The sequence below is a fragment of the Pseudophryne corroboree genome, chromosome 8 (genome assembly GCF_028390025.1).
Source record: "Pseudophryne corroboree isolate aPseCor3 chromosome 8, aPseCor3.hap2, whole genome shotgun sequence".
Taxonomy (NCBI): domain Eukaryota; kingdom Metazoa; phylum Chordata; class Amphibia; order Anura; family Myobatrachidae; genus Pseudophryne; species Pseudophryne corroboree.
Window position 1 is genome coordinate 64604521 of NC_086451.1, and position 20110 is coordinate 64624630.

Below are 20110 nucleotides of genomic sequence, written 5' to 3' on the forward strand. Positions count from 1 at the left end.
GACCAATGTCTCTTTGAGCATCTCTCATATATAAGACAGCATCTTTTATATGTCCTAGGGTCAATAAGATGGTATCCTTATCCAGGGTATCAAATTCCGCTGATAAGGTATCTGTCCATGCTGCTACAGCACTACACACCCATGCCGACGCAATAGCCGGTCTGAGTAAGGTACCTGAATGTGTATAAATGGACTTCAGGGTAACTTCCTGCTTGCGATCCGCAGGATCCCTGAGGGTAGCCGTATCTTGGGAAGGCAGCGCTACCTTTTTGGACAAGCGTGTCAAAGCTTTATCCACCCTAGGGGATGATTCCCACCGTATCCTGTCCATTGGCGGGAAAGGATACGCCATAAGAATCCTTTTGGGAATCTGCAGTTTCTTGTCTGGAGATTCCCAAGCTTTTTCACATAACTCGTTCAGCTCATGTGAGGAGGGAAAAGTTACCTCAGTTTTCTTTCCCTTATACATGTGTACCCTCATGTCAGGGACAGGAGGTTCCTCTGTGATATGCAAAACATCTTTTATTGCAATAATCATATATCGAATACATTTAGCCACTTTTGGCTGTAATTTTGCATCATCATATTCGACACTGGAGTCAGAATCCGTGTCGGTATCCGTGTCAACTATTTGGGATAGTGGGCGCTTTTGGGACCCTGAAGGTCCCTGCGACATAGGTACAGGCATGGGTTGACTCCCTGACTGTTCCCTAGCCTCAGCTTTATCCAATCTTTTGTGCAATAAATTTACATTGGCACTTAAAACATTCCACATATCCATCCAGTCAGGTGTCGGTGCCGTCGACGACAACACCACATTCATTTGCTCTTCCTCCTCCCTCGAAAAGCCTTCAACCTCAGACATGTCGACACACACGTACCGACACACCACACACTCAGGGAACCCTCTTATCTGAGGACAGTTCCCCCACAAGGCCCTTAGGAGAGACAGAGAGAGAGTATGCCAGCACACACCCCAGCGCTATAATACCCAGGACAAAAACACAATATGTATGTTTACCCAGATAGCGCTTTTATGCTCAATGCGCCAGTTATGTGCCCCCCCTCTACTTTAAAACCTTCTTGTCACCGTGATCTAAGCAGGGGAGAGTCCGGGGAGCTTCCTCTCAGCGGTGCTGTGGAGAAAAAATGGCGCTGCGAGTGCTGAGGGAGAAGCCCCGCCCCCTCGGCGGCGGGCTTCTGTCCCGCTCTAAATTACAAACTTTGGCGGGGGCTCGTGGGTATATACAGTGGCCAGCTGTATATACCCTTCTTTTTCCAGGAGAGGTTAAATTGCTGCCCAGGGCGCACCCCCTGCGCCCTGCACCCTTACAGTGACCGAGTATGTGAGGTGAATGGGAGCAATGGCGCACAGCTGCAGTGCTGTGCGGTACCTCAGCAAAGAACAGTGAAGTCTTCTGCCACCTCTGATGTCTTCTAATTTCTCATACTCACGTGGCTTCTACCTTCAGGCTCTGTGAGGAGGACGGCGGCGCGGCTCCGGGACGGACGGCGAGGGCGAGATCCTGCGTACGATCCCTCTGGAGCTAATGGTGTCCAGTAGCCTAAGAAGCAGGACCTATCTTCAGAGAGTAGGGCTGCTTCTCTCTCCTCAGTCCCACGATGCAGGGAGTCTGTTGCCAGCAGAGCTCCCTGAAAATAAAAAACCTAACAAAATACTTTCTATCAGAAAACTCAGGAGAGCTCACTGAAAAGCACCCAGTCTCCACTGGGCACAGTAATCAACTGAGGTCTGGAGGAGGGACATAGAGGGAGGAGCCAGTGCACACCCAAGTCCTAAAGTCTTTCTTAAAGTGCCCATGTCTCCTGCGGAGCCCGTCTATCCCCATGGTCCTTACGGAGTCCCCAGCATCCTCTTGGACGTAAGAGAAAAAGGGTTTATTAAAATGTATAAAATCTAGCGATTGGTACTATACCTGACAGGGCTTTGCCCCTGAACAACAACCGCTGCTGCGACACTGGCACCTGCAGCTTCTCTTCCACCAGTCTCTTCACTGCAAGAATGGTGTCACTCTCAGAGACCTGTCACATTGAAAACAAAAGACTTGTGAAATGTTGTTGGTCTAGAATATGAGATCTGGCATACAGGTGTTCAGCACACAAAGCAAAATAAAAATATTTCTGATTTTAGGATGAAACAAAATACAACTCTCTTTACCCCTCTCACATTCTTACATCCAACCTACAAATGATGTGGGAAGGGGTGTCGCGCATACTTGCTACAGTCTGAGATTACTGCCTGGAGAGAAGACGACTCTCTCGCATCCCGTCACTACCCCACTGCAGTGGGCAGGGCCTTGATTCACTGGAAATGTCACCATTACTCTCTGCTGCTAAACGCAATGAATGGTGGCATTTTAAGCAGGGGCTGTGGACACAAATCCCATTGTCACACCCGAAGCAGCTGCCCCTTGGAACACAGATGCAGAATCTCCTGGAGGGAAGGCTAAAACAGGTAGGTAAGTATGGTGTAGAGGGAAAGGTGGTTTGAACTGGGGGTATTTCTCTGCAATGTGTGGTTTGCAATGGGGCAGGGGGCAGAACCATTAGGTACAGTATATTCTACCATACAGGTTTGCCACCTTTAAAAGAAAAATAGGATTTTAATTACCTACCGGTAAATCCTTTTCTCGTAGTCCGTAGGGGATACTGGGAATCCATTTAGTGCCATGGGGTATAGACGGGTCCACTTGGAGCCATAGGCACTATAGAAGTTTGATAACGTGTGCTGGCTCCTCCCTCTATGCCCCTCCTACCAGACTCAGTCTAGGAAACTGTGCCAGAGGAGACGGACCAGCGCCGTAACTACCTATGTGCCAGGTGTGCCTGGCACACAGCGCAGTTACACTGAGGGCGCACGGCGAGCGGCATGAAATGAGTCAAATTGACTCATTACATGCCGCCTCTGCTGGGTGCCGTGCGCCGCGCTGTGTAGGAGAGAGCAGCACCGGAGGCAGAGAAGGAGGAGGAAGGAGGGGGACTTGAGCCGCAGCAGCGCTATGTCATTGGTAGCTGCGCCGCTGCAGCACTCCCCTCTCCTTCTGTACTGGCTGCCCGGCGCTGCTGTGAATGCTGGGATGCGGTACCCGCATCCCAGCATTCTCAGCTGCGGCCAGCCAATACGGAAGGAGAGGGGAGTGCTGCAGCTGCGCCGCTACCAATGACATAGCGCTGCTGCGGCTCAAGTCCCCCTCCCTCCTCCTCCTTCTCCACTGCGGCTGCCCAGGATCTCTGCCAGCACGAGGAGCCTGAGAGATGGTAAGTATATAGCTCTCTCTCTTTCTCTCTCCCCTTCTGTCTCTCTCTCTCTCTCTCTCTCTCTGGTGTCTGTCTTCCGCAATGTGTAAAAAGGGGGACTGGCTGCCGCAATGTGTAAAAAGGGGGACTGTCTGCCGCAATGTGTAAAAAGGGGGACTGGCTGCCGTAATGTGTAAAAAGGGGGACGCTGTCTGCCATAATGTGTACAAAAAGGGGACGCTGTCTGCCGTAATGTGTAATAAGGGGGATGTTGTCTGCCGTAATGTGTAAAAAGGGGGATGTTGTCTGCCGTAATGTGTAAAAAGGGGGACGTTGTCTGCCGTAACGTGTAAAAAGGGGGACGTTGTCTGCCGTAATGTGTAAAAAGGTGGACGCTGTCTGCTGTAATGTGTAAAAAAGGGGATGCCGTCTGCCGTAATGTGTAATAAGGGGGACTGTCTGCCGTAATGTGTAATAAGGGGGACGCTGTTTGTCGTAATGTGTAATAAGGGGGACGCTGTCTGCCGTAATGTGTAAAAAAGGGGATGCCGTCTGCCGTAATGTGTAATAAGGGGGACTGTCTGCCGTAATGTGGAAAAAGGGGGACACTGTCTGCCGTAATGTGTAAAAAGGCATGCCTTCTGCCGTAATTTGTAAAAAGGGGCTCTACCCGGTGTAGTGGCTCTACTGTGCAGCGTAATTTGAATAATGGAGACTACTATGCACCGTAGTATGAATTGGCATTATTTTGTGGCCACGCCCCTTCCCCACGAAGCCACGCCCCTATATATTTTTTGCGTGCCTGAGGCGCGCACTGCTCCTGTCTTGCGTAGGGGGGGGGGGGGCGCGCCAATGCCATTTCTTGCACACAGCGCCAAAATACCTAGTTACGGCACTGAGACGGACATACTTTGAGAGAAGGATATAGATAAGGAAAGTGATGAGATTTCGAACCAGCACAACCAGAACAAGAGAAAGCCATGCTAACCAAACTTGAAAACCGGTACAGCAACAGCTGAACCAAACAACAGTAGTTAAACAAGTAATCGTGCAGGAAGAACGAAGCACTGAGCGGGCGCCCTGTATCCCCTACTAACTACGAGAAAAGGATTTACCGGTAGGTAATTAAAACAGGATTTTGGTACTTACCGATAAATCCCTTTCTCCGATTCCACAGGGGCCACTGGAGCGTAGTTACAATGGGGATATAGTAGGCAGTAATTGGGAGCTGGCACTTTAAAATTCTCAACCTGTGGCTAGCTCCTCCCCTACTATCTCCCCTCCAAGCCAGTCTACGTAAAACTGTGCCCGATGAGAGATGGAATAAACAAACCTTAAGGTAGAGGAGGTTAATGACGCCCTGTAAACCAGGATAACCCAAACTAAACCTGGAACAGAACCTGACAAAAAACCAGGCTAGCCTGAACTCAACAAGCAGTCATATGGTGATCTGCAAACCGTTAAGCAAAAAACAAGGAGGAACAGCGCTGGGCGGGCGTCCAGTGGCCCCTGTGGAATCGGAGAAAGGGATTTATCGGTAAGTACCAAAATCCTGTTTTCTCCTTCATCCACTAGGGGCCACTGGAGCGTAGTTACAATGGGGACGTCCCAGAGCTCCCAAAAACGGGCGGGAGAGCGCTGCGAGTCCTGTAAAAACTGCTCGGCCAAATTGTGATGCAGAGGCCGCAAAAGTGTCAAACTTGTAGAATTTGACAATAGGAATGTCAGTCCGACCAAGTAGCCGCCCGACAAACTATTTATGGAGACCCCACGGGCAGCCGCCCACAAAGGTCTTACCACGCGCGTTAAGTGCGCTGAAATGGAATACGGAGGCTCCCTAGCAACCTCCAAGAAGACTGTCTGATGGTTAGATGTATCCAACGGCCCAGCGTATGTTGGGACCCCGGCTATTTAGCACGGGAGCATTGTACAGCACCAAGAAGAAAACACTTTGTCGAATAGCCGAAGACCTCTGTAGGGAGAGTCGGCGAGCCATGACAACATTCAAAGAGGACCAAAAAACACTAGTGTCAGATTTGTCGGAAAAATGGACATCCCCTCAGGAAGAAACGACCGCTGAGACCGAAACTCAGCCGGGGGAGATGCCATAGAGCACTCCCTGAAAAAGAGGCCGAACCTACGGCCGCTAGGCTAATCTCTTTTGGAAGAAAACCGAAAAAAACAGAGACCTAAAATTCAGGTCAGTGTGGTATGAAGCGCAGCGGAGCAAAACCTCCCAGAGAAACCAAAGATGACGGCTGAATGGTAACTGAAAGAAGGGGAAAACCCCTTTTATGCTTATTATGTCCGATACAGTTTTCCAAAAGTGGCAAAAGCGAGAAGAGGTAACAGACTTCTGAAATCGGGGCCCGGTAGGCCTAACCAACCTAGGGAACTACTCCCTTCTGAGGTCTCGTGAACAGTCACACGGTTACACGGAACCAGTGTAAGATTGAACAAGGAAAAGTTGTTGAAGTGGACAGTCCAGTCGAGGTAGTAGCATAGGCTCCTCTACTGACAACAGGTGTATCTGTATCTTCAAGACATCTGTGGCCCAACCAGAGCCACCGAGAGGACTAGCACGCATAATCCCCTCCTGTGTTACCGAACCGGAGGTAGAAATTAAAAAGGGAGGCCGGATAGAATAACCAGAAAACTCCCCGGAGCCCTGAGGGCCTCCTCGGCTACTGCCCGAGCTCACGCCCGAGAGTAGTAAAGGGTTAAAAAGTCAGTCAGAACGCCCTGAGGTCGATCCGAAATCTCCGCCCACAGCGGACCAGCTGACAAAACTCCGGGGAATGTTTTCTCCCCCGGGAGTCTGACCTGGTGGCTTGACCCGGAAAGAAGATTGTTGTCCCCCGCTCAGAGAGGGATGTTGTCCCCCGTTCAGAGAGGAATGTTGTCCCCCGCTCAGAGAGGAATGGAGGCGACCACTCCTTGCGTCGCAACTTGACTGAAGGAATAGAGTACCTGGTGCCGAGGAAGGAAAAATCCTCTGACGGACCAAGTTGAGAAACGTCTATGAGGAGCATAAATTGGATCTGTGTTGAACCATAAGCTCCTGGATCCTCCGGATATTCAGAAGCCACCTAATGTACAGAGTGGGAAAGCAGCAGTAGATTGTCCATTTAGGGAACCAACGTCACCTTCTGCCCTTGAAAGAGTTATTCTGTGATCTTCCTGAACTCTGTGGGAGCGGAAGAGATACCGAGAGGAAAGGACTGACAGTGAAAATGAGAATCCTGTAATGTGAATCTGAGAAAAGCCCGTCCAACTGAAATCAGTAAACAGGCATCTCTGAAGACAAGGGACACGTAAAAACTCCCTTTCTTGTTCAAAAAAAAAATAGCAATCACAGACTGAAAGGATTGTAAGGCCAGAATAGGTCTGGCCGAGCCAACTGGCTTCGGAACGTGAGAAGAAAACAAAGGCCTGAGAACTGTCCCGATTCAAATGATATGTGAAAAACAGGGATCAACACTCTTTGCGGTTAGAAGCATATGGAGCGCCGCCTGCAGTATGACTCTTGTCATCGTAAATCGGCCGCCCCCTGCCGAGGGACTCCTGAGATGGTTGTTCCGAAATCTAGTTTGCCCCAGCCTTCTCAGTTCTTCCCATAGGACCACCGACCTGCGCCTACCCTGGGACCCTCCAGGTGGTAGGAAAGTCTGACCTGTAGTGGGTTTATAAGGATGATGCTGAACCTCTGCTTCAGCTCTTTTTTTTTTTTTTTTTTTTTGAGATCCCCTGGCGACTGAAATATCGCCCGTGTGGAGTCGAAAGTTTCCGAAGGGTCACGGAAAAATCTAAAGGAAAGACCGGTAACGGTCTGTCTTGGAGCTGGGGCAGTATTAGGAGAAAGCAAAGTGGACTTACCTCCAATGGTTCAAGAAATCCTGCAGAAAGTTCCTTCCCCTGAACCATCTGCCCCGTAGGATTACATGTTCACCTGTCACAGTCGCAGCCCCAGAGGTCGACGGTTTAAGACAGCCCAAGCGAAAATGCAGGGTCCGAGTCTGCAGACGTGGTGACCTTCAAAGATCATAGAGCAGAATCGTGATTCGGACCTGTACCAAAGTATCAATTGATCCTGATGTGAAACATCCTGTAACCTAGAGGACAATTGTTCCACAACCTACCTGTTCCGGACAAGGTAGAAACATGCTGCCGTATATGTCTTCGATGGGTCCCTGAACAAGGTTGCTCAGGAAAACGGCAGCTTGTTGGACCGGCGGTACATCGAGGGGTATATCCTAGAAAGGTTCTGATACCATCTCCTGACGACTGTGGGAAGAGGGTAGGGAAAACAAACATTGTTTGATACCTGATTTTGTGTGTTCGGGTGTCTGACGGCCGCCTACCGGAGCCTGCCCAGCTCATCCGAGACTGGGCCAGTCGCTGTCATTTCGTCATTGGCGTCGAACCCTGATGGACTTGACGTGTCCGCCTCCTTTACCTGCAGTACCAGACGAACTGCTGTATAATGCACCTGGATATTCTGAGACACTGGTTCAGACTCCACAGAAAACAGACATCATTAGTATTGTAACCTGGAAGGTTAGCAAGGTTCCTTTAGAAACCTGGAGAGGTGAAATGACGTACAAGATCTCTGGTTAATAGTGACATTACCTGTATAATCTGAGCTGTTCAACAGGAGTGTCCTGCAGGCGCGTGGAGGGCTCTGCAGATGGCTCCACCGCATACTTCACACCTAAGAGGGAATTCTTTAACTATCCCAGGTGAGAGGAGAAAAGGTGGGTTAAAGAAACACAGCCATATGTAAAGTCTGCACTATAATATATAGTGACCGACATCAAATAAACTTTCTGGAGCAGCGGAGACCTGAACCAGTAGCGCTGCGCTGTGGGACAGGAGTCTTAGCCCTAGGCTATAGGGGCTCCCCTTAAAGTTTCTTTATTTTCAAACCCTGGTCCCCCTGTACAGATACCCGCTACTAGCGTACTGAGCCGCAGCGCTATTTGTCTGATGCCTTACACGCATTCCCCAAATTACAAATAGCATTAGTAACTAGCCAAGGAATAATAAAGGGAAGACCACACTGTATGTAGTGTACCGCTAAATTTAGGTGCACCAGATGTTTCTCGGAGGTTCCGCTGGCTTTTCAAAATGGTGACCAGACTGTGAGAAAAGATGGGGGAAATTGTTATGTGGCAAGGAGGTATTTTGTTATTAGAAAACATTGCGGAAGTGGTTTGTTTTATCTTAAAGATGTATGTGGACACCTCTGTACAAACTACACAAAAGTAGGGCACTGGTAGGAACCAGACCCACGCCCTCCATGCCGCAAGGCAGCAACGCCAACCACCACACCATCCGCACTGCCCTATATACGGCATTGTATGCATATATCTATATACATACCTCCACACATCTATATATATATATATTCATACATACACATCTATATATATATATATATATATACACACCCACAGTGAATCCAACCCTGTATGTGAACCCATTAGGGTAGATAAATACTGTAGTATATGTATGGTAAATAAATTGTGCACATTTTTGAATCATTATGAGATGAGCCCCAGCTCCTGTAATAGAGCAGGCTCCTGTATGAAATGCCTGTCAGAGGACTCTCCTGCAGGGAGGAATGTCAGCAACTCCCTGCACAGAAAATTTAAAAACCCCCCCTGAGACAGGATTTGTGTCTAGAGGCAGTGAACGCTGCGATCCGCCGCCGGGAGCCCGCTGAGCAAAGCGGGAATAGCCTTCACCCCCACATCCTACCTTTATCCTCCCTGAACAGCCCGGAGAGGGAAGGGAGCTTGCAGCGGCCGGGGAGCGGTGTGACAGTGCAGCGGCGTGTCCTGTAGCGGCCGGGGGACGGAGTGCGCTTAGCCCGCCGAACAGAGCGGGAGTTAGCTCCGCCCCCTCCGCTTCGGCGCCAAATTTAAACCTGCTCTACCATAAGCGGGAAGCGCCCTGTATCTCCCCGGCCGCTTGTAAGCTGTGGCCGGGGAGCGTTTCATGCACCGAGTCCCATGTGACCTTGTGTGCCAGAGTCTGGAGCCTAGCTGTGTGAGCAATAATGACTCACTTTTGCAAATAATAATGTGCTAAGTATGCTCCTTAGACTCTGGCATACAGCTTCTATTCTCACTGTGTATCCCCCGGCTGCCTTCTGCAGCCGGGTAGTGAAGAGCGCTGAGCCCGCTTACAGAGCGGGCTGAAGCTCCGCCCCCCATATAATGGCGCCAAGTTCAAATTATTAAGCGCCTTTGATGCACTCCAGCCTTCTATGACTGGAGTATAGGGGACCATACCTATGTTGAAAACTGAAACTGTTTAATTCTGGTCAGGATTATATGGAACGCTTCAAGAATTTGCATGTCATCCTTGCACAGGGCTCATGCTGCGCAGGGGCTTTGCTAAACTTCTCTATATCGTTCCAATTTAGTGCTGCCGAAGCAAGCACTTCAAACACATGATAAAACATACATCAGTGACAAGGGGGGATGTTTGTACTCACCACACTTTAGGCGTACTCCAACTCGACCCCGAGGCTCCGACACACGCCGCACGCAGCGGTGTCCGGTCCCTTTTGTACTCATCTTCTGATGGAGTGGCCCCGACACGAGCCGCACGCAGCGGTGTCCGGCCATTTTTGATACTCACCGCTGCCATGCTGCCGGAATCTTCTGCTGGATGGAGTGGCCGCGACACGCGCCGCACGCAGCGGTGTCCGCCGACTCAGGAGAGCTCAGTGTCTCCCTCAGCCGGGGCCCATCCCTAGCCGCACGCAGCTGCGATGGGACCCCGCCGGCAGCTCCCACGGTGCAGACTGGCAGTGGCAGAGCTGCCAGTCTGTGAGTGTAAGAAAGAAAAATAAAATAATAAAGAAAAAAGAAAAATTTCTTCAGCTAAACCCAAGTGAACCAGCTCACATCGGGCACATACTAAGACTGGCTTGGAGGGGAGATAGTAGGGGAGGAGCTAGCCACAGGTTGAGAATTTTAAAGTGCCAGCTCCCAATTACTGCCTACTATATCCCCATTGTAACTACGCTCCAGTGGCCCCTAGTGGATGAAGGAGAAAATCCTATTTTCTCTTACGTCCTAGGGCAGAGGGTCCCAAACGTGGTCCTCAAGGCACCCCAACAGTCCAGGTTTTAGGTATATCCATGGCTCAGCACAGATGGTTAAATCAAAATGACTAAGGTGCTAATTAAGTCACCTGTGGCCAAGCATGGATACATTTAAAACCAGGACAGTCAGGGTGCCTTGACGACCGCGTTTGGGAACCTCTGTCCTAGGGGATAATGGGAATCCATTTAGTACCATGGGGAAGTACCAAAGCTCCCAAGCCGGGTGAGAGAGTGCTGAGTTTCCTGCAGAACTGACTGACCAAACTGAAGGTCCTCAGAAGCCAAGGTATCGAACTTGTAAAACTTGGCAAACGTGTTCGAACTCGACCAAGTAGCTGCTCGGCAGAGATGTAATGCCGAGACACCCCGGGCAGCCGCCCAAGAGGAAACCACCGACCTAATAGAGTGGGCCTGTACAGATTTTGGAATCGGCAAGCCTGCCATGGAATAAGCATGCTGGATAGTAAGCCTGATCCAGCGAGCAATTGACTGCTTTGAAGTAGGACACCCAATCTTGTTGGCATCATTTAGAACGAACAGCGAGTCCGATCTCCTGTGACGAGCAGCTCGCTTTACATATACCTTCAAAGCCCTTACCACGTCCAAGGACTTTGAAGAAACACAGAAACCACCTTAGGAAGGAATTGCTGACGAGTCCTGAGTTCAGCTCTGTCCTCATGGAAAATCAAGTAGGGGCTCTTGTGAATCAACGCCCCCAGCTCCGACACGCGCCTTGCCGAAGCTAAGGCCAACAGTGTGACGGTCTTCCATGTAAGATACTTTACGTCTACCTCCTGTAACGGTTCAAACCAATCCGATTGGAGGAATGCCAGACCCAAATTGAGATCCCAAGGTGCCGTGGGAGGCACATAGGGAGGTTGGTTGTGAAGAACACCTTTCAAGAACGTCTGGATCTCAGGGAGAGACTCCTTGTTTCTAAAAGAAAATAGACAAGGCAGAAATTTGAACTTGGAGCCTAGGCATAGGCCCACGTAAACACCCGACTGCAGAAAAAGCAGGAAACGTCCCAGATGAAATTCCACCGTGGAATAGTGTCTGCTCTCACACCAAGAGGCATTTTTTTTCCAGAAACAATGGTAATGCTTTGACGTTACCCCCTTCATGGCCTGGATCATAGTTGGGATGACCTTGTCAGGAATCCCTCTCCTAGCTAGAATCAGCCATTCAACTTCCATGCCGTCAAACGTAGCCGTGGTAAGTCTATATAAACGAACGGGCCCTGTTGCAGAAGATCCTCTCAAAGAGGTAGAGGCCACAGATCTTCTATTAGCATCTCGAGAAGATCCGCATACCAGGCCCTTCGCGACCAGTCTGGAGCAATGAGGATTGCTTGAACTCTTTCCCTTTTTATTCTTTTGAGAATTCTTGGGATCAGAGGAATGGGAGGATACAAGTACACCAGCTAGTAGACCCACAAAGTACTTAGGGCGTCGACCACTACAGCTTGTGGGTCCCCCAACCTGGAACAATACCTCTTGAGCTTCTTGTTGAGTCAAGAGGCCATCATGTCGATTTGTGGATACCCCCACCGACGTGTCAACCACTGGAACACCTCTGCGTGGAGGACCCATTTCCCCAGGTGCAGGTCGTGTCTGCTGAGGAAATCTGCTTCCCAGTTGTCTACGCCCAGAATGAAGATCACCGACAACACCGCAGCGTGTTTTTCTGCCCAGAGGAGAATTCTTGACACCTCTGACATTGCGGCTCTGCTTTTCGTTCCGCCCTGTCGGTTTATGTACGTTACCACTGTCACATTGTCCGACTGGACTTGAATGGCCTGATTCTGAAGAAGAGGTGAGGCCTGCAGAAGGGCGTTGTGAATAGCCCTGAGTTCCAGGATGTTTACTGGAAGGATGACTTACTGACTTGACCATCTTCTCTGAAACTGTATGACTGCACCCCAACCACTGAGGCTTGCGTCTGTGGTTACAAGAATCCAATTCTGAATCCCAAACCTTCGACCCTCCACTAGGTGAGACGTTTGTAACCACCACAGGAGGGAGATCCTGGCTTTCGGGCGACAGACGAATCCTCTGGTGCATGTGAAGATGCGATCCGGACCATTTGTCCAACAGATCCATCTGGAAGGGCCTGCATGAAACCTTCCGTACTGAATTGCTTTGTAAGAAACCACCATTTTCCCCAGAAAGCGGATGCATAAAAGCTAAAATTATTATCCTGCACCGGATATTTGATATCTATTGAACATCTTTTACTGAAAACCAGCTACTCTTGGTACTAAGGACGATCCTATCTGAGTCATGAACAGGCTGGAGGTGCTCCTGGAATTATGAAAAACTCATATTCAAAAATGTTGTGGGGACTAGCCCCAAAGAAAATTCCTTTTTTGGAGCACTCTTTTGAAAAAATTAGTGATATAGTATATAGAGGGTTAATGAATAGTATTAAAACTTAACTTTTATTTCTTACCTATCTAAAATAAAAGGGAGAGTGTTCAAACGCATCTAATATCAGACACTGAGGTGATTATCACCCGTATTCAGTGAATGTCCCTGTCTCCCGTAGTGTCAAATCATGGATAAACAATTGTGTTCATACAATAACTTATTACTTTTATTTTTCCTTTGCTTAAAAATAATTTCAAGGCTCTATAGTTGCTAATGGAATCACAGCATATTTATGGAATCGCAGCATATTTCGTATATGTCTCTAGGACTTTCAGTCCTTATTCAAACGCACTCTCTGTGTAACCATACATATATTGTCTGGGTAAATTTTAAAGGAAAAAGATTTTATACACATCATGCAGTGGCATTGGATTATAAACCACTCCCTGGCTACAATTTACATATAACCCATCACTTTATTAGCTCAGCAGTGTTCCTGATCACATTCTCAGCTTGAATGAAACTTAGTTGCCAAATGGCAAACTGTTGCAAAGCTAAATATTTTCAAAACACTCTGGTTACAGACAAATACAATGTATGTTTAGCATGTGTCTTTGAAATTAGCAATCATCCTTGAGGTGGACACCATGCGTATGTCATGTGACTCTAATAAATACAAGTCATAAATGGCATTCGGTTCAAAATCACTCTCTAAACGTTTTTTCACAATTCTCATATGGCACATCACTTTGTCAGCTCTGCAGTATTCCTGAGCCCATTCTCAGCTCAAATGAAACTAAGTTGCCACTGGCAGATTAATGCAAAATCTAATTTCTCCCCACAGTGTTTCTAAATAAGACCACACACGGCCTCACAATTTCTTATAGAGACACTTATACCCATCACATGTAATATATTGCACTGAAACATATCATTGCCCATAAATATTGTAGAATGTCATTTTTTTTGGCAGACATATACCTCCTTATTCAATTTCAATAGGAGCATATCAAACCGTGAATTATCACATGAAAAATCATATATCTGGACTTTATCACGTACGGTATGCGGTGAGGGACAAAATGTCACCTTATCTTTCACCGTCATACCAGTGTGATTTGTCTGAAAAACATTTAGTCAATTAGGACCATAGGTGCACCTCTGTTAATTTATTATCATAAGGCCTCAATTTTAAATTTTTTACTATGAATTGTGTCAGGCTTTTGTGTGGGGAGTAGAGAGAAATAGTACAATCCAATGTACAGTTACCCCCATCTGCTGCCCATCCTCATCAGAAGAGCGGAAGAAGGGTGAGAGTAGGGGAACTGATGGATTGATAGAAAAAAAGCCACAGTATCCCCTCGTGTCTCCGGTGTTAGAGCAGTCCTGTTGCTTTAAGCATTGCAGGGCTGCAATGCGCCGCGGGGACCGGTGGGATACCTGTGAAATAAGAAAGAGAGTGTGTAGACCTGATAAACCAATAAATATTGAATACTCAATTAAAGCTGAAGATCACTTGTTTGAATTGATGTAATAATACGCTTTGTAAATGTGATCCGTGGCTTGTGACCACTCGAGAGCACATGAAAAAAAGAGAGAGAGGGGGGCTGTCTTGAAAATTATAGTCCCGAACAGTTCATCCACCCTCTTATCACCATAAGCATTATTTGTGAATAAAAAGAATTATTCCGTAAAAGGGGAAGCGGGACACTGCAGTTCATAGGCATGAGAAAATAAGATTTTACTCACCGGTAAATCTATTTCTCGTAGTCCGTAGTGGATGCTGGGAACTCCGTAAGTACCATGGGGAATAGACGGGCTCCGCAGGAGACTGGGCACTCTAAAAGAAAGATTAGGTACTATCTGGTGTGCACTGGCTCCTCCCACTATGACCCTCCTCAAGACCTCAGTTAGGATACTGTGCCCGGAAGAGCTGACACAATAAGGAAGGATTTTGAATCCCGGGTAAGACTCATACCAGCCACACCAATCACACCGTATAACTCGTGATACTACACCCAGTTAACAGTATGAAATATAACTGAGCCTCTCAACAGATGGCTCAACAATAACCCTTAGTTAGGCAATAACTACATACAAGTATTGCAGACAATCCGCACTTGAGATGGGCGCCCAGCATCCACTACGGACTACGAGAAATAGATTTACCGGTGAGTAAAATCTTATTTTCTCTGACGTCCTAGTGGATGCTGGGAACTCCGTAAGGACCATGGGGATTATACCAAAGCTCCCAAACGGGCGGGAGAGTGCGGATGACTCTGCAGCACCGAATGAGAGAACTCAAGGTCCTCCTCAGCCAGGGTATCAATTTTGTAGAATTTAGCAAATGTGTTTGCCCCTGACCAAGTTGCAGCTCGGCAAAATTGTAAAGCCGAGACCCCTCGGGCAGCCGCCCAAGATGAGCCCACTTTCCTCGTGGAATGGGCTTTTACGGATTTAGGATGCGACAATCTAGCCGCAGAATGCTCCAGCTGAATTGTGCTACAAATTCAGCGAGCAATAGTCTGCTTAGAAGCAGGAGCACCTATTTTGTTGGGTGCCTACAGGATAAAAAGCGAGTCAGTTTTCCTGACTCCAGCCGTCCTGGAAATATAAATTTTTAAGGCCCCGACTACGTCCAGTAACTTGGAATCTTCCAAGTCCCTAGTAGCCGCAGGCACTACAATAGGTTGGTTCAAGTGAAAAGCTGATACCACCTTAGGGAGAAACTGGGGACGAGTCCTCAATTCTGCCCTATCCATATGGAAAATCAGATAAGGGCTTTTACATGACAAAGCCGCCAATTCTGACACACGCCTGGCCGAAGCCAAGGCCAATAACATGACCACTTTCCACGTGAGATATTTCAAATCCACAGTTTTAAGTGGCTCAAACCAATGTGATTTTAAGAAACTCAACACCACGTTGAGATCCCAAGGTGCCACAGGAGGCACAAAAGGGGGCTGAATATGTAGCACTCCCTTTACAAATGTCTGAACTCCAGGCAGTGAAGCCAGTTCTTTCTGGAAGAAAATCGACAGAGCCGAAATCTGGACCTTAATGGAACCCAATTTTAGGCCCATAGTCACCCCTGACTGTAGGAAGTGCAGAAAACGACCCAGCTGAAATTCTTCTGTTGGGGCCTTCCTGGCCTCACACCACGCAACATATTTTCGCCAAATACGGTGATAATGGTTTGCGGTTACTTCTTTCCTGGCTTTTATCAGCGTAGGAATGACTTCTTCCGGAATGCCCTTTTTCTTTAGGATCCGGAATTCAACCGCCATGCCGTCAAACGCAGCCACGGTAAGTCTTGGAACAGACAGGGCCCCTGCTGTAGCAGATCCTGTCTGAGCGGTAGAGGCCATGGGTCCTCTGATATCATTTCTTGAAGTTCTGGGTACCAAGCTCTTCTTGGCCCATCCAGAACCACGAGTATCGTTCTTACTCCTCGTTTTCTTATTATTCTCAGTACCTTTGGTATGAGAGGCAGAGGAGGGAATACATAAACCGACTGGTACACCCACGGTGTCACTAGAGCGTCCACAGCTATTGCCTGAGGGTCCCTTGACCTGGCGCAATATCTAGTTTTTTGTTTAGGCGGGACGCCATCATGTCCACCTGTGGCCTTTCCCAACGGTTTACCAACAGTTGGAAGACTTCTGGATGAAGTCCCCACTCTCCCGGGTGTAGGTCGTGTCTGCTGAGGAAGTCTGCTTCCCAGTTGTCCACTCCCGGAATGAACACTGCTGACAGTGCTAAGACGTGATTTTCCGCCCATCGGAGAATCCTTGTGGCTTCTGCCATCGCCATCTTGCTTCTTGTGCCGCCCTGTCGGTTTACATGGGCGACTTCCGTGATGTTGTCTGATTGGATCAGTACCGGCTGGTTTTGAAGCAGAGGCCTTGCCAGACTTAGGGCATTGTAAATGGCCCTTAGTTCCAGAATATTTATGTGTAGGGACGACTCCTGACTTGACCAAAGTCCTTGGAAATTTCTTCCCTGTGTGACTGCCCCCCAGCCTCGAAGGCTGGCATCTGTGGTTACCAGGACCCAGTCCTGTATGCCGAATCTGCGGCCCTTTTGAAGATGAGCACTCTGCAGCCACCACAGTAGAGACACCCTGGTCCTTGGAGACAGGGTTATCAGCCGATGCATCTGAAGATGCGATCCCGACAACTTGTCCAAGAGGTCCCACTGAAAGGTTCTTGCATGGAACCTGCCGAATGGAATTTTGCTTCGTAAGAAGCTACCATTTTTCCCAGGACTCGTGTGCAGTGATGCACCGATACCTGTTTTGGTTTCAGGAGGTCTCTGACTAGAGATGACAGCTCCTTGGCTTTCTCCTGCGGGAGAAACACTTTTTTCTGTTCTGTGTCCAGAACCATCCCCAGGAACAGTAGGCGTGTGGTAGGAACCAGCTGTGACTTTGGAATGTATAGAATCCATCCGTGCTGTTGTAGCACTTCCCGAGATAGTGCTACTCCGACCAACAACTGCTCCTTGGACCTCGCCTTTATAAGGAGATCGTCCAAGTACGGGATAATTAAAACTCCCTTTTTTCGAAGGAGTATCATCATTTCTGCCATTACCTTGGTAAAGACCCTCGGTGCCGTGGACAGTCCAAACGGCAGTGTTTGGAATTGGTAATGGCAATCCTGTACCACAAATCTGAGGTACTCCTGGTGAGGATGGTAAATGGGGACATGTAGGTAAGCATCCTTGATGTCCAGGGATACCATGTAATCCCCCTCCTCCAGGCTTGCAATAACCGCCCTGAGCGATTCCATCTTGAACTTGAATTTTTTTATGTATGTGTTCAAGGATTTCAAATTTAAAATGGGTCTCACCGAACCGTCCGGTTTCGGTACCACAAACAGTGTGGAATAGTAACCCCGTCCTTGTTGAAGTAGGGGCACCTTGACTATCACCTGCTGGGAATACAGCTTGTGAATTGCCTCTAGCACAGCCTCCCTGCCTGAGGGAGTTGTCGGCAAGGCAGATTTGAGGAAACGGCGGGGGGGAGACGCCTCGAATTCCAGCTTGTACCCCTGAGATACTACTTGAAGGATCCAGGGATCCACCTGTGAGCGAGCCCACTGATCGCTGAAATTTTTGAGGCGGCCCCCCACCGTACCTGGCTACGCCTGTGGAGCCCCCGCGTCATGCGGTGTACTCAGAGGAAGCGGGGGAAGAATTTTGATTCTGGGAACTGGCTGACTGGTGCAGCTTTTTCCCTCTTCCCTCGTCTCTGTGCAAAAAGGAAGCGCCTTTGACCCGCTTGCTTTTCTAAAGCCGAAAGGACTGTACCAGATAATACAGTGCTTTCTTAGGCTGTGAGGAAACCTGAGGTAAAAAATTTTCTTCCCAGCTGTTGCTGTGGATACGAGGTCCCAGAGACCATCCCCAAACAATTCCTCACCCTTATAAGGCTCTATGTGCCTTTTAAAGTCAGCATCACCTGTCCAGTGTCGGGTCTCTAATACCCTCCTGACAGAATGGACATTGCATTAATTCTGGATGCCAGCCGGCAAAATATCCCTCTGTGCATCCCTCATATATAAGACGACGTCTTATGTTCGCAAAATAGTATCCCTGTTTGACAGGGTTACAGACCACGCTGCAGCAGCACTATCTGCAGGTCTCAGTCTAGTACCCGAGTGTGTAAATACAGACTTCAGGATAGCCTCCTGATTTTTATCAGCAGGTACCTTCAAAGTGGCCGTATCCTAAGACGGCAGTGCCACCTTTTTTGACAAACGTGTGAGCGCCTTATCCACCCTAGGGGATATCTCCCAGCGTAACTTATCCTCTGGCGGGAAAGGGTACGCCATCAGTAACTTTTTAGAAATTACCAGTTTCTTATCGGGGGAACCCACGCTTTTTCACACTTCATTCACTCATTTGATGGGGGAACAAAACACTGCCTGCTTTTTCTCCCCAAACATAAAACCCTTTTTTAGTGGTACTTGGGTTAATGTCAGAAATGTGTAACACATTTTTTTATTGCCGGGATCATGTAACGGATGTTCCTAGTGGATTGTGTATAGGTCTCAACCTCGTCGACACTGGAGTCAGACTCCGTGTCGACATCTGTGTCTGCCATCTGAGGGAGCGGGTGTTTTTGAGCCCCTGATGGCCTTTGAGACGCCTGGGCAGGCGCGGGCTGAGAAGCCGTCTGTCCCATAGCCGTTACGTCATCCAGCCTTTTATGTAAGGAGTTGACACTGTCGGTTTATACCTTCCACCTATCCATCCACTCTGGTGTCGGCCCCGCAGGGGGCGACATCACATTTATCGGCATCTGCTCTGCCATCACATAAGCCTCCTCATCAAACGTGTCGACACAGCCGTACCGACACACCGCACACACACACAGGGAATGCTCTGACTGAGGACACGACCCCACACAGCCCTCTGGGGAGACAGAGAGAGAGTATGCCAGCACACACCAGAGCGCTATATAATTTTGGGATTAACACTATATTGAGTGAATTTTTCCCAATAGCTGCTTGTATATACAATATTGCGCCTAAATTTTGTGCCCCCCCCCCCTCTCTTTTTAACCCTTTGAGCCTGAAAACTACAGGGGAGAGCCTGGGGAGCTGTCTTCCAGCTGCACTGTGAAGAGAAAATGGCGCCAGTGTGCTGAGGGAGAAGCCCCGCCCCTTTTTCAACTGACTTTCTCCCACTTTTTCTGGAATACTGGCAGGGGTAATTTTACATCTATATAGCCTCTAGGACTATATATGATGTAGATTTGCCAGCCAAGGTGTCATATATTGCCCTCAGGGCGCCCCCCCAGCGCCCTGCACCCTCAGTGACCGGAGTGTGAAGTGTGCATGAGGAGCAATGGCGCACAGCTGCAGTGCTATGCGCTACCTTGGTGAAGACCGAAGTCTTCTGCCGCCGATTTTCCGGACCTCTTCTTGCTTCTGGCTCTGTAAGGGGGACAGCGGCGCGGCTCCGGGAACGAACACCAAGGCCAGTTCCATGCGGTCGATCCCTCTGGAGCTAATGGTGTCCAGTAGCCTAAGAAGCCCAAGCTAGCTGCAAGCAGGTAGGTTCGCTTCTTCTCCCCTTAGTCCCTCGATGCAGTGCGCCTGTTGCCAGCAGGTCTCACTGTAAAATAAAAAACCTAAAATGAACTTTCTTTCTAGGAGCTCAGGAGAGCCCCTAGTGTGCATCCAGCTCGGCCGGGCACAGAAATCTAACTGAGGTCTTGAGGAGGGTCATAGTGGGAGGAGCCAGTGCACACCAGATAGTACCTAATCTTTCTTTTAGAGTGCCCAGTCTCCTGCGGAGCCCGTCTATTCCCCATGGTCCTTACGGAGTTCCCAGCATCCACTAGGACGTCAGAGAAAGG

General features: G+C 48.7%; 1 protein-coding gene and 1 pseudogene across 1 annotated transcript in view; both read right to left on the reverse strand.

Moving 5' to 3' along the window:
* The window catches only part of UBL4A (ubiquitin like 4A), a 49929-nt gene that overhangs the window by 12901 nt on the left and 16918 nt on the right, over positions 1-20110 (reverse strand). The window contains exon 2 of the mRNA XM_063936540.1: positions 1938-2043. Coding sequence (XP_063792610.1) covers positions 1938-2043 — 106 coding nt within the window. The remainder of the gene's footprint in view (positions 1-1937; positions 2044-20110) is intronic.
* On the reverse strand, positions 9591-9706 carry LOC134953832 (U6 spliceosomal RNA; annotated as a pseudogene).